General features: G+C 41.3%; 1 protein-coding gene and 1 long non-coding RNA gene across 7 annotated transcripts in view; one reads left to right on the top strand and one right to left on the bottom strand.

Annotated features, from left to right (window-relative positions):
- ATP8B1 (ATPase phospholipid transporting 8B1) overlaps positions 1–16,834 on the top strand; it is a 121,327-nt gene extending 104,493 nt beyond the window's left edge. The window contains exons 19-28 of the mRNA XM_036097509.2: positions 733–844; positions 1,866–1,941; positions 4,886–5,018; positions 5,595–5,883; positions 9,265–9,488; positions 10,653–10,736; positions 11,512–11,757; positions 12,072–12,210; positions 13,934–14,064; positions 15,208–16,834. Coding sequence (XP_035953402.2) covers positions 733–844; positions 1,866–1,941; positions 4,886–5,018; positions 5,595–5,883; positions 9,265–9,488; positions 10,653–10,736; positions 11,512–11,757; positions 12,072–12,210; positions 13,934–14,064; positions 15,208–15,432 — 1,659 coding nt within the window. The 3' untranslated portion in view covers positions 15,433–16,834. The remainder of the gene's footprint in view (positions 1–732; positions 845–1,865; positions 1,942–4,885; positions 5,019–5,594; positions 5,884–9,264; positions 9,489–10,652; positions 10,737–11,511; positions 11,758–12,071; positions 12,211–13,933; positions 14,065–15,207) is intronic.
- Positions 6,617–23,214, bottom strand: part of LOC144379838 (uncharacterized) — a 47,789-nt gene continuing 31,191 nt past the window's right edge. For 5 of the 6 annotated variants that reach the window (XR_013443292.1, XR_013443290.1, XR_013443289.1 and 2 more), the window contains 5 exons: positions 18,756–18,805; positions 15,164–15,656; positions 11,576–11,668; positions 10,283–10,781; positions 6,617–9,480 (listed from right to left, as the gene is read on the bottom strand). This is a non-coding gene — a long non-coding RNA (uncharacterized LOC144379838). The remainder of the gene's footprint in view (positions 9,481–10,282; positions 10,782–11,575; positions 11,669–15,163; positions 15,657–18,755; positions 18,806–23,214) is intronic. The other variant, XR_013443291.1, reaches the window with a different exon arrangement.

Raw genomic sequence — 23,214 nt, forward strand, 5'->3', positions numbered from 1 at the left:
CAGAATTGGAAGTTTTATTAAGTTTTGTTATATTTTTAATCTCATGCTTGAAAGATAATTCTAACTTTAGCGTTTCAAATTGGTACAATGGAACTAGGTCATTTGAGTTTCTTTTGTTCAGCAAGCAAAATAGAAATTGCCATTATGAGAAACCAAAAGACAGAAAACATTGAGATTCTGATCTGATTCTATTATTTTTATATCACTCATTAAAATGCATTATGATTTTTACATGATAACAAACCACATATTTATTACATTTTGAGAATCACTGAAATGATTTTTATTTTGCAAAACCTTGAAACAAGAAAAATATACCGTTTATAAGTGAAATTTCTCAAAATTTAGTACTTACTGCTTGTAGAGTTTAGATTAGAAGGATATGTTCAACAAATAGCTGGTATCGACCTTTAGTGAAAGGAAGTGGCTTGTGTCCGTGTGTGAAGCAGTAGGTATACAATGAAAGTATGTTTTTAATGTCCTTAATTTTGTACTTACATTTTTATCTTGGTAAACTACTTTAAGAAAAAAGTTTTTGAATGTTTTGGTTTTTGGTGAGTGTGAGACGCAGCAGCCTTCCCTGTCATTGCTGGCCAGCGGCCCCAGTGGAGCACCAACTGGGCTGTATAATTAGCCCTTCTTCTGTTTACAGGTTGGCAAACTGCAATTACAGAACATTTTGAGCTTACTTGCTAATTCCTTTTTTTTTTTTTTTTTTTATGTACATTCCAGCTATTGGGAGCGACAGCAATTGAAGACAAGCTCCAGGATGGAGTCCCAGAAACCATTTCAAAACTCGCAAAGGCTGACATTAAGATCTGGGTGCTCACTGGAGACAAAAAGGGTAATTCAATTTTCAGGGAAGCGCTATCTGTTAATTCATTAAATATTCATAGCTCCTATTTCCCTTGCCCAAGATGACTTTCTCAGGCTTTCCATCCTGCACAAATACTGTCCATTTCTTTGAGACAGAGACGCTTTCTTTAAGAAGACCTTCTCCATTATCCCACTTCTTGCAGACAGCATCCTTCCGGAAACCCCCTCAGTAGCAGAGTTTATGTCTCGTCATTGAGCTTCTGGTCATACCATGCTGACTGTGATCAGTCTTATCTCCCCAGCCAGATGTGGGCTCCTCTCGTGAAAGGACCATCCCTTTTGTCCCTTCTGTCCCCCCCAGCACTTTGCCATTTGTTGCGCGCAGAATGGAACAATACAGAATGCTGATCAACAACTTCTGTTTTCTGGTCCATTTTATTGCTTGAAAACTGTAATTAAAATTTTATACCCAAGGGATGATCTTAATTTTTAAGTTTAGAGCTCCTCAAGTTGTTTGGCATTGCTACCGTACTCCACAAGCCTCTGCGGAAAATCAGATCATTTCTCTTACCCTGACATGGTTAATGGGTTACACACTCTGATAAGCTAAGGGAAGTCCTGACCTTAAACAAATAACAATGGGTGGTAATGGAAAAAGGGGGAAAAAAATCTCCAGTAAGGGCCCCCCATGTGAGGCTTTATGGAAATAGTTATCTTTTTTTTTTCCCTATAACAAAATGATTAAACCACAGGAACCAACTGTGCTTAGTATTTCAGTGAACACTGATTTATTAAATGACCAGTTCATGTATCTGATAATATGGAACTTTTTGTAATCGAAAACATCTCAAACCAGGCTTTGACTTCACTTATTTTATCACAGAAAATGGGCTTCCCCTCCCCCGTTATGTGATTTCTATACATTGCTACAGAAAAAAGAGCATATTGGCTTGAACCTGCCTATTTCATGACTTGGAAAAAAATGCTCATTACTAGCTAAAGTCAGTCATTCATCAGTAGGAACACTTAATTTTTTTTTTCTGTTGTAGAAACTGCTGAAAATATAGGATTTGCCTGTGAACTTCTGACTGAAGACACCACTGTCTGCTATGGGGAAGATATAAAGTAAGTAAAGGCGAAAGTAGAGCCAGTAGACATGGCAGATGCAGAGAAATGGGAGCTTAGACTGTCCCCTCAAACAGTTTTCCGCACATTTAAATGAAGCAAGAGACCCCACGTAGTTCCAAGTTATCATGATTTGATCTTATTTTGAGCAGATTTTAGTGTTACGGGAGCTTGGGGCCTTTATTTACTCTTTCAGGGGCCATTTCTCTCCATTCCTTGGGGAGTTCTCAGTGCTTGCCAGCTGACCAAAAAAAAAAAAAAGTGAGATCAAGACGTCACTAGCCAATTAATCTGAATTCTCTCCGTGAGCTGCCTTTTCTAAGAATTATAATTTTGGAAGAAATATAGAAGGAAAGAACCCCACAATTTTGCTTGGAAGGAGACATTTGGGTGGGATGCACCTCTAGACTTGTCTGGGTGGGGCAGGATATTTCAACGCATAGCTTCTCCTGAAATACTCGAGAGCCCCGAGTCACAGCAGACCTGGAAATGTGTAAGGAAGAGCCTTGTCCTATTAAAAAGCGGGAGTGTTTTGCACAAGCTCTTGGGCTGTGCTATCTTGACAGTTTTATTTATTCCTCAAGTCTTTTCCTTACGACACCTCCCCCAGGCTGTCAAAAGGGCAGAAGCTGTGAACACACATACTTGCTTAGTCTGGCAAGACGATGAGGGGGTTACGCTTGAGCTTAGCCAGAAGGCCGAGAAGTGATAAGATGATGAGGGAGTTGATGGTTGTTGTTAGTCTTCTAATGATGGTGACAGAACTTTTGCAAGTTGTTCCAGTATATTAGGCATTTGGCTAAATTAGACAAAATCAGTAGCTCTAACCTCTAAATCAGTTCTGGTTGACTGCATAAACCATGTCTCTCTGTGCTTTTAGCTTTTAAAAAATAGCAATAGACAAATAAATACTAATATGTTTACTTAAGTAGTTTCTTGGTTTCAAGTGATTTGGCTAATTGCCAGATGGTTTTATTTCTTATAGATGGGGGCCTTAATAGAGTTCTGGTCTCTCTCTCTCTAAAGTGTTGAAAATTGGGCCCTGAGCTAAATTAGAAGGTAAAATTTATGCACGTAGCAAATTTTATGATCATGCTCTTAGCTAGGTTTACCTTTCCAGAGGGCTGAATTCATCTGTCTTTGTAGATGGATGATTCCTATAGCATGGTTTGAATGGGTAACTTCATATTTTTTCTCTTCCAGTGATTTGTCTTGATCACTCCTTAATTTCAACTTGAAAATGAGCAATTAATGTAGAAAAAGAATAATAGATACCTAATCCTCTAGTGCACTGGTTCTCAACTGGGGGTGATTTTGCCTTCCAGGGAACATCTGGCAACGTCTGGAGACACCTTTAGTTGTCGTAATAGGGGAGGCGGGGCACTACTGGCTTCTAGTAGGTAGAGGCCAGGGATGCTGCTAAACATCCTACAATACAACGGACAGCCACATACAACAAAGAAGTACCTGGCCCCAAGACACCAGTAGTGCTAAGGTGGAGAACCGTGGCAGTGTGTGTCACAAGGAAGGCTCTGGACTGAGAATAAGGAGACCTGAGTTTTCATTGCCATTTTCCTATCAGTTTGGTCCAGGTCAATCACCTCATCTCCCTTGGATGAGATTTCCTCCTTTGTAACATGAAGAGTTTGGATGAGATCTTTATGGACCCTTCCACTCCAAAATTCCATAACTCATTTTTCTATCACATGAATGCATTATATGCGGTCTTCTCAATTATTTGTTTATATAAAGCAGTGAGAAATTCTCAAAAGCAAACATAACTTTTTGTGGGAGTAAGCTCCCTTTTGCCAAATAGTAGCCACTGTTTGTAATACACCAGGGGTTCACTCCAGGTATCAAAATTCAGATAAAGATTGCCTTCCTTCTGTTGCTCGTGAGCACATTTTCAACTGTATCTTCTTTTAGCTGTCTTTGGCAAATAATGGTGCCCCATGGGGGAGGAATTAAGACTTAATGAGATTATGTCATCTGATTTAAAAATGGGCAAAGGACTTGAATAGACTTTTCTCCAAAGAGGATATACCAATGGCCAAGAAGCATATGAAATGATGCTCAACATCACTAAACATTAGGGAGATGTAAATTAAAGCCAGAATAAGATATCGCCTCATACGCTTTCAGGATGGCTCCTATCAAAACAACAACAACAATGACAACAAAACCTAAAAACAAAACAAAACAAATCAAAAAACAAAGTAACAAGTGTGGGCAAGCATGTGAAAACTGGGACCCTTGTGCACTGTTGGTAGGAAATAAAATGGTGCAGCTACTATGGAAAACAGTATGGTGGTTCCTCAAAAAAATTAAAAATAGAATTACCATATGATCTAGCAATCCCACTTGTGGATATATGTCCCAAAAAATTGAAAGCCAGAACTCAGAGATTTTCACACCCATGTACATAGCAGCTATTTACAGTAGCCAAGAAGTGGAAGCAATCCAAATGTCCACTGATGGATGAATGAATAAACAAAATGTAGTATAGCCATACAATGGAAATATTATTGAAGAGGAAGGAAATTCTGACATGCGCTACAATAGGAATGAACCTTGAGGACAGTGAAATAGGCCAATCGCAAAAAAACTAATACTCTGTGATTCCACTTACAGGAGTTATCTAGAGTGGTCAAATTCATAGAAACAAAAAATAAAGTAGTAGTGACCAGGGACCAGGGGAAGGGGGAAACGGGGAGTTATTTAATTGGCATAGAGTTTCAGTTTTGAAAGACGAAAATGTTCTGGAGATTGGTTACAAAGCAATGTGAATATACTTACTACTACTGAACTGTACACTTAGTTAAGATGATAAATTTTATGTGTTTTTTAACTACAATTAAAAAAGATTATATATCAAAAGTACCTCACAGTCAAGGGCCTGTTTATAGTCTTTTACTCTTAAACACTTAAATTTCTTTTCCCCCAGTGCTCTTCTTCACACAAGGATGGAAAACCAGAGGAATAGAGGTGGAGTCTATGCAAAATTTGTACCCCCAGTGCATGAAACTTTTTTTCCACCTGGTGAAAACCGTGCCTTAATAATCACTGGTTCTTGGTTGGTGCGTATCATTACTGTGTGCCTTTGGCTTAAACTAAAGCAGTTCATTGTGGAATGATTTTAGATGGTTTCCCATATTAACTGTCAACCTAAAAATCTTTTAGCCTACAAATGAATGGGCAATTTCCCAAGTTTGAGACTTAATGTGATCTATGAAAGGAATTATATCAGACTGGTAATATCCCTGGTTTAACAATCAATAGACAATTTTAATTTTCTTCTTTGTACTTTTTTTTTTTTTTGAGATTTTATTTATTTATTTGACAGAGAGACACAGTGAGAGAGGGAACACAAGCAGGGGGAATGGGAGAGGGAGAAGCAGGCTTCCGCGGAGCAGGGAGCCCGATGTGGGCCTCGATCCCAGGACCCTGGGATCATGACCTGAGCCGAAGGCAGACGCTTAACGACTGAGCCACCCAGGCGCCCTTCTTTGTACATTTTTATAGTAAATAGGTTTTATAATCGGAACACTATCATCCATGATATAACCCAAGAACCATCCCTCACCTGGCTAAGGTCTGGGGAATGGTACTCTTGATATAAAAACTAAAATGGTTGTAATCCTCTGATTTCACAGAATGAAATTCTTCTGGAGAAAAAGACTAAGAGAAGTAAGATTCTGAAGCTGAAGTTCCCAAGGACAGAAGAAGAACGACGCATGCGGACGCAGAGTAAGAGGTGTCTGGAAGCTAGGAAAGAGCAGCAACAGAAGAACTTTGTAGACCTGGCCTGTGAGTGCAGTGCAGTCATCTGCTGCCGGGTCACCCCCAAGCAGAAGGCAATGGTGGTGGACCTGGTGAAGAGGTACAAGAAGGCCATCACGCTGGCGATCGGAGATGGGGCCAATGATGTAAACATGATCAAAAGTGAGTCTCACCCACAGCCAATGCCACCAGAATTGCCAGAGAAGGGATGTTTTGTGGGGTAGTCTTCCCAAATGTCATTGCTTAGGCTTTCATAAAGCTTTCTCATCTGAAAACAAGAATATTATCTTTGGTGTCACCTCCAGTTTTGTGATATTAAGATAAACCGTTTGTTACATGACCACACATGTCCTGTTATGCTGGGTACCTTAACTGCATAATGTATAACTAGACTTAATTCAGCCTATTTTGTAATTCGTGTCTTTTTCTTTTCTTAGAGTCTCTTCCTCCTCCTCCTTGATCTATACTAAGAATATTCCAACTTTATCTTCCTCAGCAGGAGTCAGCTATATTACGTATGTCTTCTTGCTTCTTTATCATGTGTATGTCTGTGACCACTGCCCGTTTAATTCCTCTCCAGTGTGCTCTGCATGTGTTCACCCTACCATAGGACTGGCATTTCTTGCTCCAAATGATACCAATTTCTTTCCCCTACAGCCAGTTCTAGTTCATTTGCCACTGTGTACCCTTAACATAAATAGCTGTGCCAAAAAGGCAAGTAACTCAAACATTATTTTTATAAAGCTACAATGCAGACTTCTAGATGTTGGAGAGGGAGGTTACCTTGCAGATGTACCATTTGACTATGTGACTTAGACTTGAAAATTTTTTTGTTCCTCTGAGCTTACCAATAATAGATAATAAAAGGGATCACAAAAATTCAACATAAGTAACCTTGTATGTCCTAAGAATTTTATTAAGTTCTGTTATATGGCAGATACTTTTATATATAATAGGGAGCATCCATTTGGGATGAAAATCAAAGAAACTCAGGTCTCCTTGGAAGTCAGTAGCTTTATCCAAGTATTGATAGTACTTTTTTGTACTTTAGAAAAACTGGCATCACTTTCATTTGCATAAAAAACAATATGCAGAAATTATGTTTGTTTATAAAGAAGTACAGTGAAATTTAAGTATCCAAAAATCTGGCCATTTGTTAGCATGTTCCACGTTGAGTAATGTAGCCCAGTAGAAGTGGAGGGAGTTGCAACCCGCCATGTTTTTGCTGCTAGCAAGGACCCAAGGGCTCTCACGGGCTGCCTGCCCTCTCTCCCTCTCTTGGGCCTGAAGGTGTCTGCTGGCTGGTGGGTGTTTTTCGTTGGCCTAACACCCTAAGAATGAACAAGCAGCATGAGAGGGGAGACAGGCAGAAAAGCATGAGGACATGATGGGTTTGTTAAGTAACTGTGAAGGAGCCTGCCAGTGAGCCATCTGAAACCACATTTTTGAAGCTTCAGGAAAATCCAGGTGTCTATATTTAGATTATAGGGGGAAAAAAAGCGTGGCCTTATAAAGTACATCTCTTCAGTTGCTTCGAATCCCCTGTGAGCTGTAGCAGTGTTCATTTCACATACTGTCCTTGGTGTGCTCGGCAAAAACGCTGGGCTGGACATCAGGGCTTGTGGCAGGGGTTCTTCCTTCTTGGCTCCAAGAGAATCTCCACATTTCCCTTTGTTGCTTGTTCAGGAAAGAAGGCCACGGTTTGGTAGGAAAGAGCAGTTTGGCAACCATGACTAGTCATAAGAATTATTTATGTGTTTTGAAAGAAATCGTAAATATTGACTGAGGCATGCAATTTATTCTATTTTTTAGAATTGCAAAGTGTTGCTAAAAACATAGGTTTGGCCAAGTCACTATGTCGCTTTGAATTTGCCAGACCTAGTATTCTGCCACTATGGCAGGATTTTGGAAGCTTCTTTTAGTTGGAAACCCTGCTGAGCTGGCAGTCATTCTCCGGGTCTAAGTAATAATACATTGTGTTCTCCAGCACATATTCTCTGATGTCAGAACGTCTTTACTTCCATGCCTCTTAAGACCTAGATAAAATTTGTAATTCTAGAAGTTGAAACTGTGACTAAATGACTATTGGAAGGACGGATAAAATTGTGACTTTCATTTTTATCCATTCTGGAACCTTCCCCGGCAAAAAAATTCTGCCTCTTAAGGTCATGGTGGGCCATGATTAAATGCTGAAAGTTTAATATTATCTTAGTTAAAATACTTTTGATTGCAAATATTAGAGAACTAAAGCAAGCTTAAGACAAAAAGATATTTATTTTAAAAGATATAAAGATGGGGACACCTGGGGGGCTCAGTTGGTTAAGTGTCTGCCTTTAGCTCAGGTTGTGATCCCAGGGTTCTGGGATCAAGTCCCGTGTTGGGCTCCCTGCTCAGCGGGGAATCTGCTTCTCCCTCTGCCTCTCCCCTCCACTCCTGCTCTCCCAAATTAAAAAAAAAAAAAAAAAGAAAGATGTTTTGTGCCTCCCAAGAAGCCACGCCTCAGGAAGATGCTAGAACCAGGACCTGGAGCTGCACCAGGACCCCAGCTTCTGGTTTCTCCCTCTTTCTAGATGACTTTACTTCTCTGCCCCTCAGAACCCCTGAGAAAAAAAATATATCTGTCCCACAACTCAAGAATGTATAGGTTAAAATTCCAAACACAAACATGCCCGAATCTTAATTCCAAAATGTGAGACAGACACTGATTGCCCCAGCTTGGGTTTTCAGTCAGTTAGTACAAGATACAGACCCCGTTGGGTACTTTACTTTAAGCAGGAAGTGATTAATACAGGGGACGAGGTGCTCATGAAAGCTCTGGATGGGCTGAAGAAAGTAGGTGCTAGCCTGAGTCTCTAACATCTTAGTCACTCACCAGAGGAGCTTCTAGCTTTGAGACTCCTGTGAAGGGCTTTTCAGTTGAGCTTTTGTCTATCAGCATCCAGGCAGCTGGGGAGAGGATATGAACTCTGCTGCAGAAATGCCAAAAAGGGAAGGGGTGCTGGGCCCCAGTTCACTTCTACTTCCGGAAACTTCAAGTGGCTCCTAACAATGAAACCCAATTCACCAACAGAACCTAGTGCAAGGGAGTCTGAGCAATGTAAGGTTTTTATGTGCTTTCCCACCTTTCCAGTAGAACAAGGGTGGAATGAAAGTTGGGAGGGCCAATTTGTAGTATCTGCCAATAGCAGCTGACTCAGCTGTGGCCAGGGAGGCAGGAATGCACAGTCCGCATAGACTCCTTGGATTAACCCCATGGGTGGGAAGGGTGGCCTATCAGCTGGGCAGATAATCCAAATGGAATTCACCACCCACCTGAGATCCTTCCACAAATACCTTTTGGAGGCCCCAGCATGTGCTCTTTTGAGCAACTTGTATCTCTGACATTGAGTTCAGAAGCTGGGCTGGGGCTGGTGAGCGAGAGTTTTCACATATATTGTTCCATGAATGTGTTTCTTTGTTTTGCTGTGGAAGCATTTTTATCACTTCAATATTTCGCCTTAAAATTAGCTTACGATTCACATATCTTCTCCCTCTGTCCCACAGCTGCCCACATTGGTGTTGGAATAAGTGGACAAGAAGGCATGCAAGCTGTCATGTCAAGTGACTACTCCTTTGCCCAGTTCAGATACTTGCAGAGACTGTTGTTGGTACATGGCCGGTGGTCTTACATAAGGATGTGCAAGTTCCTACGATACTTCTTTTATAAAAACTTTGCATTTACTTTGGTTCATTTCTGGTACTCCTTCTTCAATGGGTACTCTGCACAGGTAAGAGAATAATTTATTATTACCTGATGAGCAGAAGTCTTATATAAATAAAACTCTACTTCTGAGAAAAACACTTCCCCTCCATACTTGCAGTTTTGATGCTCTATCTCTTAATAGTTGAGGCACAGATTGAGATTATAGATGACTTTTCTAAAAGGTTTCTGGTGCTTTAAAAATACTTTATTTTGCCTTTAAAAAGTTGGGATTTGTTCCTGACCTACTGGCTTTTGTTATGTGACTTTGCCTTCACCCTAGATTTTTTATCCTAAGTCACCTTGCCATTAAGAATAGTGGTAACAAATTATTCATCGTCGAACATAGAAAATGATATTATGACCAAGGCTAAAGGGATTATGTAAATTTTGGATGACTGATTTAACCTGTTGATTTCTGTTTTTGTTTGTGCTGAAATGGCAGTGGGGGACATATAGAGCATGTTGAAATGGTGATACAGCAGAAAAATATCATTAGTGAAAATGAACCTAAGTCAGTGCTTGTGGTTGTCCAAACTTCTGATGCCACTGCCACAGACAGATGGCATCAGAAGAGCCTGAGAAGCCGAGGGCCCGGAGCAGCCCTGAGCACAGCGAGGGCCTTCCTTCTGCTCCCGTGCAGGCCCGTGTAGAGCTGGTGGGGATGAGGGAGCCCGTCTCCTCTCGGCCACCCTGCGGACTGCTGTGTGCACAGCCCTGCTTACCCCTTTCAGAAGCACATTTTTCATATTCAAATTCTGCCTCACAGATGTTTAAATGGAAATGTGAGACTTGCAAAGTAAAAGAACATTTGAATGATACCTTATGTGCTTTTTGAACCAGTTTCGGTTTTATGTCTTCTAATTCATTAATAAAGGGATATAAAAAGGATCAGCACCAATGTATTTTCCAGCATTATTCACACAGAATGGACTCCTTTTCCAAAAAAGGTTTTGGTGTATATTCTCCCATTTTTGTTAGAAGGAAGGTTTGTTTCTGTGGAACGGTCTCTGATTCTGCCCATTCCACTGAACCCAGCTCACAGCCTGGGCAGATGCAGACGAGGGGTGTTTCCTCCGGCAGAAGGTGCACCCAGCCTGGGGCCCTCCCCGCTCCGAGGGAGATGCATGCATGTTGGCTAGGCGGGCAGTGGGTCTTGGTTTGTGACACGGCGACTCTAATCTCCTCACAGACTGCGTACGAAGACTGGTTCATCACGCTCTACAACGTGCTGTACTCCAGCCTGCCCGTGCTCCTCATGGGGCTGCTTGACCAGGTAGGAGCCCCGGGCTGACGGGACACTTCAGGACACACTGGGCACCTGTTTGAGGAGTTAAAAGCAAATATTTCAGTGCATTCTTTTGGTTTTAATTTCTTCCTGAGAAAACCCTATTACTGTGCTGTTGTTAGGCGGCCGCAGTAACCGCTGCACCTCCCGTATTATAGTGACAAAAGAGGATTTCTGTGCCTGCGATGAATTCATGGACAAGAGAGTTTATCATCTTCCTTTTGGACACTAAGAGTTTCTTGTTAAGACACCTGACAGTATAGTATGTCTCTATAATAATAACTTTAAAGTTATTTTAATATTTCTCTAAACGTATGTGCTGAATTCCCAGATTAGTCCACATTCTATCTAGGAGCAATTCTTAGAGAAAGTGCTTTAATGAATAAAAAGAATAATTTGGAATTAACCCATCAACTCATATGTGAAAATACTTTCCAAAAAAATTAGAATATATTCCCCCAGGAGGTAAAAATAGTCTCCCTACATTTTTTTTTTTTTTTTTTTGACATTACTATTTGCTTTCCTTCTATGAGCAGCAAAGTAATAGATCTCTCCCTAGTCCCTCTCTTAATTAAATAGCAAATAATGGTGGACTAAAGTAAAGGGATTGCTCTCTGCACACTGAAAGCATTCAGGACTTACCTTGTTGGGTTTTTGCCTTCCTAAAACTAAGCTGAAACTCTCTGTGAGAGATAAATTGGAATGGATCTCAGAGTTCTTTGATCCTGGATGGTACACAACTAATTGTGTTTTTACCCTCAAGGATGTGAGTGACAAACTGAGCCTCCGCTTCCCTGGGTTGTACGTAGTAGGACAAAGAGACTTACTATTCAACTATAAGAAGTTCTTTGTGAGCCTGGTGCATGGAATTTTAACATCGATGATCCTCTTCTTCATACCTCTGGGAGCTTATCTGCAAACTGTGGGACAGGATGGAGAGGCACCTTCAGACTACCAATCTTTTGCTGTGACCATTGCTTCTGCTCTTATAATAACCGTCAATTTCCAGGTACATGGCTTCTGTCAACTGTTTTCAGTATCTGTCAGTTACCTGTGTTTCTGAATATAGACCAGTGTGCGCATCCACCTGGCCCCCACTCTCCCTCCCGCTGAGCCTCGGCCGCTTTACAAAATATGACTGTTATCTTCACCCCTTACACTGAGCACATTTCCTACTTCTCGCCTGAGCCAAGGATAGTTCCTGATTGTTTAGTATTCAAGCCAAATCATGCCTAAATTGTTGCATTCTATTTTCAGAATCTAGATCCTTTATTTCTTGGTAACTCCCCAAAATGAATGCTTTGTTTTTCTCTGGTTTTACAGATTGGCTTGGATACTTCTTATTGGACTTTTGTGAATGCTTTTTCAATTTTTGGAAGCATTGCACTTTATTTTGGCATAATGTTTGACTTTCATAGTGCTGGAATACATGTTCTCTTTCCATCTGCATTTCAATTTACAGGTTGGTATTTTCTAAATTCCAAAAATAAAGGTATAGAAAAATGTTACTAGTTTAGATTCTGACATAACTTCTAAGTAAAAACACAAAGTAAGTTATTGCTAATGAAAATTAATGTCCTGACTGGCACCTGAATGATGGCTGGGCTGGAAGTGTGGTAATGTAACAGGAAGAAAGCAAAATTAAAAACTTTGATATAATTGTGCATCTGTTCAGTTAGACGGGACCCCCCTCCCCCAAATCTAATATTGGTGGGTTGCTGGGAAATTGAGTTTAGACGTATTGCTGGTAGCATGATAATATAATGTTTCCAAAGCACTATCTGGAAATATATAACAAACTATAAAACTTCTCACACATTTGGACCCAGGATTTCCACTTGGAGAAAATACCTAAAGATAAAACATACCAGTTTTTGGAAAAGTCAATTTGTACAAAGATTATACCACCGCAATTCTAATTGTTTTTTAAAAATGGAAATAATTCAAAGACCTAATAAGAAGACTAGCTAATCAAGGTATGAGTCCCGTATGATGAAATTTTAGAACTCAAAAATGGAAAACTTGCCACATTGTTAGAAAAATGTATGCAGAGCAATTAGTAAACTTAAACAGAAATAGTTTAGAAATAGTTTACAGCTGTATAAAATAGGACAAATGCTAGAATGAATTTGAACTATTTCATATTATAAATTTTAAAATATCATGAATTGGAATTTACAAATTTCTTAGTTTATTAAATAGAGTAGCTTGGATTCACAATGGGGGAAAAAAGTCCCCATAAACTAGTTTCCGTGTAAAAGATTAGTTTGTTTTTTTTGTTTTTTTTGTTTTTTTTATGGCCAGTTGTAAAAAGACAGTTGCTATGGTAACCCTTGGAATTGAGTTCATTTTTTTGATGATTATTTTTACTGACTCTGTTTTAAAAAACTTACTTAGTACCCAGTTACTTAGAATATTCCCAAAGGGAGTGTTTTTATTTAGCAGTGTAAAAACACATTTAAAAAATAAAGGTCACTACTTTTATAAACTTATAGTGTAAGTACAGAGAATACTGTGATAGATTTGGCTTTAGGGGATGTTAATTATAAATATTTTAAAATTGGGTAGTTATATATGATGGCCGGGTTGTATGAATTATTATGTTCTCTGACATAAACTAACTGCCAGATGCAGCGGAAAAAGCGAGGCTCTATACAGATGGATAGGGGGTTTAATTCAGGAGTTGCCAGAGCTAGTTCTGTTACCCTGGGAAATCTTTTTACTTCTCCACAACTCGATTTCCATGTGTGGCAAGGAGGATACTCTTCATCCCTCAGAGGTAATTAAATGGCATGACCTGTATAAAACACCTAGCATAAGGTCTGTCATACTAATGGTGGTGCGAGTTGCTACTGTTATTTGGAGTTTCAAACTAAAACTATAAATTGGAAAGTAAATTCCTGGAAAAATGTAGAAGTACAGATTGCCTAACTTTGCATGTTTACCTAATGCAATGTCAACAAACTCTTTTTTCCTTATTTAGTTGTTCAATGATGTACATTTGCCTTCCTCATTTTGCTTTGTTTAGTCCTATTTTAAAATGTTCATTCCTTCAGCAGTGATGGGATGTTTTGGGGAGGCCAATCTGTGAAACTTTACCATAGATAATCATTTAAGGCTTAAGGAATATTCACTCTGCCCTTAGGACGAAGGACCCCTGGGATTCATTCTCCGTGTTTTTACAGGCACAGCATCAAATGCCCTGAGGCAGCCATACATTTGGTTGACCATCATCCTGACTGTTGCAGTGTGCCTGCTGCCCGTCGTTGCCATACGGTTCTTGTCAATGACCATCTGGCCATCAGAAAGTGATAAGGTACAGAGAAAAATAGTATTCTCCTCATTCTGAGTGCCCCTCACAGAAAGCAAAGCCTGTCCCCAAAGCAGCTTTCCTGAAAAATTCTAAATCCATGGCAAGTTTGGTATGAACGTTTTTTACTACTACTTCTGTTTAACTCCATCTTGCAAATAAGTCCTGTGGGACTGGGATTTTTGTTTGTGTGCTTTTTATTTTAAACATTATCAAAGGGAGAGTAGTATAATGAACCCCCATCCCCTCAATTTAACAATTATAATATTAACATTTTCCCCTGCAAAGAGTTGGCGTTTTTCTTCATTTAAAGAAAAATGCCACCTCTTTTGGCAGGATCCTCTTGGGCTACAAGTTGTTCAAATAATGTATCACTTCAGCTCGCATACTGATTAGCGGGCTTCGGTGACTGAGCACCTTAAGTCATCTAAGGTGACGGAGCACCTTAATGTCTGTCAAAAAAAAGACTGGGGTTCTTTCCATCGCTCCCCTCTGCTATCCTCATTATAGCTTCAGCTTGGAGCTGGGGGTTGGCTACTGCAGATCTAGGCATCTCCTGACACATCACTATCCAGGGGAGGCCAGGCGCTTTCCCTTAGGAGCCCGGGAACTGGGCATGGGAGGGCCCTGCCCACTTCTCGCAGGCCTCTGGAGCCAGACCAGGTCACCTGGCCGGTGCTGAGCAAGGCAAGTCCCCTGGTCCTGGTCCTGGGAGCGCTGTCCACACCTCAGGAGGGATGTGGCTATATGCAGGAAAGGGGTACTTGAGTAAACTCCGTCTTCATAGGAAGGAGAGAGGATGCTGGGCAGGCAACCTTCAGCATCCCCTAGATCGCCCTTTTCCACTGACAAGAAGATGCACGAGCAACAAGGGTTTTCCCTTGAACCTGTCCCAGTCTGACTTGTCAGTGGGAAAGAACGTGGGAATGTCGGCTCCCGTTTTCTGGTTTGGAGACCTCGGGAGTGCTCCATAACCTCTCTGGGCTGCCTCATCTATAAAAGGAGGCCGGCAATGCCGCCTCCCCGGGACAGCCTGGACTAGGTCCCCCGTCCATGGGAGCGCCCGCCCAGCTCCCCTGTCCCGTCCTCCTCCGCCCTCACACACCTGCGAGGTCCTCGTCAGCCGGCCCCCTCTCTCCGGTCCTGCAGATTCAGAAGCACCGCAAGCGGTTGAAAGCCGAGGAGCAGTGGAAGCGGCGGCAGCGCGTGTTCCGCCGGGGCGTGTCTTCGCGGCGCTCGGCCTACGCCTTCTCGCACCAGCGCGGCTACGCCGACCTCATCTCCTCCGGGCGCAGCATCCGGAAGAAGCGCTCTCCCCTGGACGCCGTCATAGCCGACGGCACGGCCGAATACCGGCGCACCGTGGCCAGCTGACGCACCTGCCGCAACAGTCACACTCGTACAGATGTCTATTTTTTTACGAAAGGCTCTCAGGAAAAACTGAATTTGTCACGAGGATGTTAAAGACCACAACCTTCATCACAAGCTCCTTGGGCTGCTGGACTACCGCATAGCGAAGAATACCTTCCCAAAAGTCCTATTACTCAACTGCTCGTGTTCATCAGGATCCAAAGGGAACGTGTTAATCCAGTCTCCATCTAGGACAACAGAATTAGGAAATGTCTTATATTTCAATTCAAAGGGTACTCATTATAAAATCACATTTAGATCATCCTGTCTGGGCTCTTCAACACGAATTTTCCAGAGGTTGCTTTCTTCCCCATAGGCTAACTTTTTAACAAAGATCTTGTATTTATAATGGCAAGGACAAAAAAATTCATGGATGTTCATCACCTGGAAGCAAAGCGGTCCAAAGACTTTTTCCAGAGTTGATAATGAGCTGCGTGGTTTTCTCTTCTCCTTATATTGGTTTAATAGTTCAAGGAAAATCACTTCACATTTCATAAGTACAGGCCTTCCATCTGCTCAGTTTACTGCCAGGTTAAAAGTGTGCATCATGTACGTTTACTCTTACTTTGCGTATTATTTTAGCCACTTCCTTCCCTACTTTCATTTTTAAAAGATGTGTTTAAATATTTATGGGCTTTAAAAAAAAAAAGTTCTTAAAAACTAAGGACATAAGTGATAAATTGTGATTTTTTGGTAAAGCTTTCTTTTGAAAAGCAAACACTATGCCTGCCTATATGTATTTTATAAGAGACCTGAACAGAGGCCTCACATTTTCACTTGCCTTATGTCTACAGAGAAAAGGCTGTTGGCAGCCACATTTCTAAGACTCAAAAATGGAAACTATCCTCAAAGAGGCAAAAGTTATTTTTCTAGAGGCTTTTCTCATTCTGTGTTTTTCACACTCTAGTTTTCATGTTCTAGTGAAGATACAGAAGTGTTTTCAATAATTCTGTTCTTTACCATTAGGCTGTGAATGTTCACAATATCTGTCCCTTTGAATTTCCTATAAGAAAATCACAACATGTATATAGTTCATATTCTAGGTGTGATAAAAGAATGTATGGCTCTTTATCCTATGGAAGTAAATTTCTGGAAGTTTACAACTTTATCTTGTAAATAAAAAAACCTAAATTGTTTTCTTTTTTTTGGTAAAGCAAAGTTTGCTTGTATAATTCTCAGTTTTCTCTCCTGTTTTATAAATTGTGGGAAAGGTCGACAATGCAAATGTGTCAAAGACTTACACTGTTGGGTGCAATATTAACAATTTTAAAATGCAAACTGCTTTGGATAAATTATTTCTATATTCTGTAAATCTGAGATTTAATGTATATTTTTGTTTAAAAAATAAATGCTTTAGTAAAATCTTTGGAAAGTATCTTCTAAGTAGGGTATATGACAGAAGCAGCTAAGGCCTGCAAGGTTTCTAAAGGAACACAGGGGTCCTCTTGTGGTGAGAAATAAAAGTTGGGGGCAGGGTACTAAGTATTAGGGGAGAAGTGAGTGAGAAAAGGCCATTAGACTTTAAAAGTCTGGAGGGTATGGATTTATAGTTGGCAAGGGCAATTGTGTCCAGGGAGGGTGCATCTTTGGATACTTAGATAAGGCACAATTTTTAAAAATGACCTCAATTCTGAAGGTATAATAAAAGCAAAGGTAACCTTTGACCAAAGCAGGGGCTGGGAAGTGAGTAAGTGATCAAAGGGAAATTAGGATGTTGAAGGGCAAGAGAGCAGATGAGAAGGGGGACCTGAGGCGTGAGGCTGGGGGAGGACGGAGTATGATGAGCCAAATGCAGGACAGGCTGGCAGCTCCTGGACAGTATGTGAAGCTGTGACCCCCACTAAGGAAATATGACTATGCCACAGACTTTTTTTGAGAGAGAGCATGGGTGTAAGTTGCAGACTCAGCGCAGAGCCCCAGGGAGGGCTCTATCACAGGACCCTGACATCAGGACCTGAGCTGACATCCAGAGCTGGATGCCTAACTGACCGAGCCACCCAGGTGCCCCAGAACTGTGCCCCAGAGATGGAGGCTCTCTGTAGGACATCAGCGGGGGACTTGTTTAGGAGGCACAACTGCCAGCAGATGAGAGAGTATCAGCCTGGTGGTGCTTTCTAAGGTGGGAAATGGGGACCCCCCTCTTTGCTATTCCACAATTGACAGTTGGCTTGTGGAGCAGAACTTCATGTCTATGTCAGAGCAATCCTTTGGAAATGAGGTGAAAGGACACGGGATAGATTAGACTCTTCAAGAGAAATTGTAGGAGAAAAAGTTCTGAGCAGACCTGGGATATGGTCCCTTAAAAGGGGGGGCACTTTCCCCCCAGGATGTCCTACTGTATTTAAATTGGTTGAGGAATATATGTTTTTAATCAAAGAGCACCACCTAAAGGTTCTTACGGGACTCCAATGTGATAGCAAAACCAAAACACCCCAATGTACTCTATTTTAGCAGTTGTTGCCTTCATGTGATGTGAATGAAACTTGGGAAAATTATAAGACAGCTTCGAAGAGTCCCGTCAGAATCTGCTAGAAAGTTATGGCTACAATAAAACTTCTGGTGCATTTATAATTACAAAAAGGCCCGTCAGAAAACACTGTAAAAATGATTTCTTGACTTAAATTGACATTTCTTTGAAGATCTATAAGTGCCAAAAAGTATATAAAACGTCCTCGCTGTGTCGCTCTCTGTCAAATAAATACATTAAAAAAAAAAAAACCCTTAACAACGTTAGTCATCAGGGAAATGCAAATCAAAACCACAATGAGATACCACTTCACACCCACCAGGATGACTATAAATAAAAAAGGAAGGGCACCTGGCTGGCTCAGTCAGTAGAGCGTAGGACTCTTGATCTCAGGATTTTGAGTTCAAGCCCCATATTGGGCCTAGAGCCTACTTTAAAAAAGGGGGTGGGGTGGGGAAATAAGTGTTAGCAAGGACCCTGTGGAGAAACTGGAACCCTCATCCACTGCTGGTGGGAATGTAAAATGCTGCACCCGCTGCTGAAACAGTTTGGCAGTTCCTCTAGAAGGTAAACAGAATTACCATATAAATAGCAATTCTCTGAAGTGAATACATATATACACTGCAAAACCTTGAAAACAGGTACTCAAATACTTGTACATGAATGTTCACAACAGCCAAAAGGCAGAAACAACCTAAATGTCCATCCACAGCTGAGTGGATACACAAAATGGGGGATATCCATATAATGGAATATAATTTAGCCATAAAAAGGAATAAGGCCAGTTCAAGATGGAGACATAAGCAGATCCTGAACTCACCTCCTCCCATGGACACACCAGATCCACAGCTCCATATGGAATGATTTCCTCTGAAAACAAAAACAAAAGCTGAGGGACTCGTAACATGGGGCAAACCACCCACACTGAGGTGGGCAGGCAAGGCAGAGATGCAATCTTGCTGAAAACCCCACCTTCAGCATTCAAAAGCCAGAGCTCCTCATGAGGAGTGAAGGGTTTGAACCCCATATCGGGAAGCCCAACTTTTAAGACCTACCCCTGAGAAATAAGCCCCTAAAACTTAGAGCTTTGAAAGCCAGCAGGGTTTGCATCCATGAGGCCCAAAAGGCTAGTGTGCAAACTGAGAAATGGCTCAGAACGGGCTCAGGGCCCCTAACAGGGCCCCTGGCCTCCCCTGCACGCCAGAGCCCAGTGCAGAAGTAGCCAGACTTGACATCAAACAGGCTTACTGCTCTTAAAGCATTGGCCTGAGAGGCAGACATCTTATTTAACGCACATCTGGGGGCTTGCTGGGGTACTCTCCAAGGATGGCGGCCAGTGGAGACTTTTTAATCTAGGTACCATCTTCATGCCGTCCCCCCGTTGTGCTCCAGCGTACCAGTATCTCCCAGAGGGGAGCTTTTACATGCATCTGGCACCATTTTTACACCTGGTGCCCCAGTTTTTGCAAGTGCCCACCCAGTGGATGCCCTTTGATCGCCTGGCTCTAGAGGCCGGCAGGGCCTACATTCCGGGGACCCACAGGACTCTAACAACTGGAGAGACAAGTTCTCGGCCGGCTACCGGGGTACTGCACAGCTGGCAGACTGAAATACACGCCCAGTCTGTCTGTGATAAAGGACTATGTGCTTGTCCTGCAGCGTCGGCCTGAGGGCAGGCCTCCGGTTTGGCACCCATCTAGAAGGACTCTCAGGGCAGGGAGGCTGGTGGACGTCATGTTTACCCTCTTTCTCTGCCTCCCTCCAGCGTGTCCGTGTCTCCCAGAAAGGAGTTTATACCCTCATTTGGTGCCCCGATTTTTGCAGGTACTATGAGGTGACACCTCTAGATTGCCAAGCATGGGTCACACAGGACTGTAACCAATAGAGAAAGAGTTTTTAACTGTCTACCATTTCCAGAGCACAGCAAGAGGCAACAGTCCGAGGAGCCGAGTTTTTCTGTGAAAGAGGCCTATGAGTTAATTTCCACAGCTACGTCTGAGGTATAGACTTCTGATCCAACACACATCTGAGGGCCGTCTGTAAACCGTTCCAGAGACCTCAGAGGGCTAGCTTTATGTTCTCCTTCTGCCACGCTCCAGAGTGCCAGCATCCCCAGGGGGCAGTTTGTACACAGGTCTGGTACCAGTTTTTATGCCTGGTACCTGATTGCTGTGACCACCACCTAGCGGATGGCCCTTCACTGCCTAGCTCTGGTGGCCAGCAGGATCTGCATTCCTATAGCCCATAGGACTGTAACAAGTGGGGAGGCCGACTTTGGCCTGCTACAAACTCCAGGACACAATACACACACGAGCTAACACCCCCCCTGCCCCCCAGTCCCCGCGCTTTCTGTGATAAAGGACTATTTGCTTGTCCTGGAGCTCTGGCCTGAGGGGCAGGCTTTTGGTTTGACATACATCTAAGGACCTTCTGAGATGCTGTACTGGGACAGAAGTCAGGAGATGCCACCCTGTACACTCTATCTGCCTTGCTTCAGATTGCTGTTATCTCCCAGAAAGAGCTCATATAGTTGTCTGGTACCCCAATTTTTGTGACTGACACTCAGGAGACACTTCCAAGGTGCCCAGCGTAGGTAGCCAGCGGGATTAATGCTTGTAGTCCTACAGGACTGTATATATTTGTATGGTTTAAGAGCTGCTGTCTGAGGGGTCTGACTTATAATCAGCCTGAATCTAGTTGTTGACTTAGATCCTCCTCTATGGGACAGCTAAGGAATACAATCGATGAGCTGAAAAATAACCAGAGGGGTTCAACAGTAAACTAGATGAAGAAGAAGAAAGGATGAGTAAACTCAAATACAGGGCAGTAGAACTCACCCAATCAGAGCAACAACAACAAAAAAAAAACAAAAAAAACGAAAAACAATGTAAAAAAGTAGATAGCTTAGAGGACTTAGGAAACAACAAACAGACCAATACTTGCATTAGAAGGTTCCAGAAGAAGGAGAAAAGAGAAAGGGGCAGAAAACTCATTTGAAGAAAAAACAGATAGCTGAAAATTTCTCTAACTTGGGGAAGGAAACAGACATCCAGATCCAGGAAGCCCTGAGAGTTCCAAATAAGAACCTGAAAAGACTCAAACCAAGACACATTATAATTAAAATGTCAAAAGCTAAAGACAAGGAAAGAATTTTAAAAACATCAAGAGAAAAACAATTTGCCATGTAAAAGAGATTTCCCCCGTAATACAATCAGCAGATTTTTTAGGAGAAACTTTGCAGACTAGAAGGGAGTGTCAGGATGTATTCAAAGTGCTGGAAAAAAAAAAAAAAACCTTCCAAACTTTCAACCAAGACTACAGCGCCTGGCAGTGTTTTCATTCTTAATTTAAGGAGCAATAAAGAGTTTTCCAGACAAGCAAAAGCAAAAAGGAGTTCATCACCACTACCCTGGCTTAGAAGAAAGCTTAAAGGGACTTCTATAGGCTGAAATGGAAGGGTGCTAATTAGTAACAGGAAAACACAAAAGTATAAATCTCACTAATGAAGGTAAAAATATAGTGAAATTCAGAATCTAATGTAAAGGTGGTGGATTAATTGCTTAAAAAGCTTGTATGAAAAAAAAAGCTTGTATGAGAGTTGAAGCACAGAAGTAGTAAAAATAGCTGCAACTATAATAATTTAATGAGGGATACTCAAAATAAAAAGACTTAAACTGAACAAAAACATAAAACTGGTGGGGGGGGCAGTTAAAAATGTAGAGCTTTAGAAGGTATTCAAACGTGTAAGTCGTTATCAAATTAAATTACTGTTATAAGTTATGTGTAAGCTTCATGGTAACCACAAAGCAAAAACCCAGTCGATACACAAAGGATACAGAGAAAGAGAATCAAGCATACCACTTCAGAAAATCACCAAATCACAAGGGAAGAGAATAAGGGAATAAAGAAAGGAACAGAAGAACTACAAAACTGCCAAAGAACAATTAACAAGATGACATTAAGTACATACATATCAAAAATTACTTTAAATGTAAAAGAACTAGGGAAGCCTGGGGGTCGGTGCTCAGGTCATGATCCCAGAGTCCTGGGATCGAATTCCACATAGCTCCTTGCTCAGCAGGGAGCTTGCTTCTCCCTCTGCTTGTACTCTCTCTCTTTCTGACAAATAAAATCTTTTTTAAAAATGTAAAAGAACTAAATTATTTAATCAAAAGACACAGAGTGGCTGAATGGATAAAAGACAAGACCCATCTATATGCTACCTACAACAGCTTCACTTCACATATGAGGACACACACAGACTGAAAGTGAAGGGATAGAAAAAAACAGTCCGTGCAAATGGAAACCAAAAGAAAGCCGGGTGACTATAATGACATCAGACAATATAGACTTTAAAACAGGGGCTATAATAAGAGACAAAGAAAATCATTACATAATGATAAAAGGGTCACCCACCAAGAGCATATAGCATTTGTAAATATTTATGCACCCAAAAATAATAGCAAAAATATATAAAGCAAATATTAGCAGACATAATGAGAGAAATAACCAGCAATACAATAATACTACGGTACTTTAATACCCCAGTTTCATCAATGGATAGATCATCCAGACGGAAAATCAATAAGGAAACACTGGCTCTAAAAAATCCATTAGACCAGATGGATGTAACAAATATATACAGAACATTCCATCCAAAAACAACAGAATAAACATTCTTCTCAACTGCACAAAGAACATTATTCAGGACAGATTACATATTAGGCCACAAAACAAGTCTTAATAAATTTAAGAAGATTTAAATCATCTCAAGCATCTTTTCTGATCACAATGGATAAAACGAGAAATCTATTACAAGAAGAAAACTGGAAAATTCACAAATATGTGCACACTATACAACATGCTACTGAACCACCAATGAGTCAAATAGCAAAAGAGAAATAAAAAGTGCCTTGAGACAAATGAAAATAATACAATATACCAAAACTTCTGGGATGCAGCAAAAGCAGTTCTAGGAGGTAAGTGCAGAACAATAAATGCCTACCTCAAGAAACAAGAAAAATCTCAAAAAAAAAAAAACAAAAAACCACAAAACACCTAACTTTACACACCAAAGAACCAGAAAAAGAGGAACAGAGCTCAAACTTAGTAGAAGAAAAAAAATAACAAAGATCAAAGCTAATATAAATGAAATAAAGACTAAAAAAGCAATAGAAAGGGCACCTGGGTGGCTCAGTGAGTAAAGCATCTGCCTTCGGCTCAGGTCACGATCCCAGGGCCCTGGGATCAAGTCCCTCATCGCATCATTGGGCTCCCTG

This window comes from Halichoerus grypus, chromosome 13, assembly GCF_964656455.1.
Source record: "Halichoerus grypus chromosome 13, mHalGry1.hap1.1, whole genome shotgun sequence".
NCBI lineage: Eukaryota > Metazoa > Chordata > Mammalia > Carnivora > Phocidae > Halichoerus > Halichoerus grypus.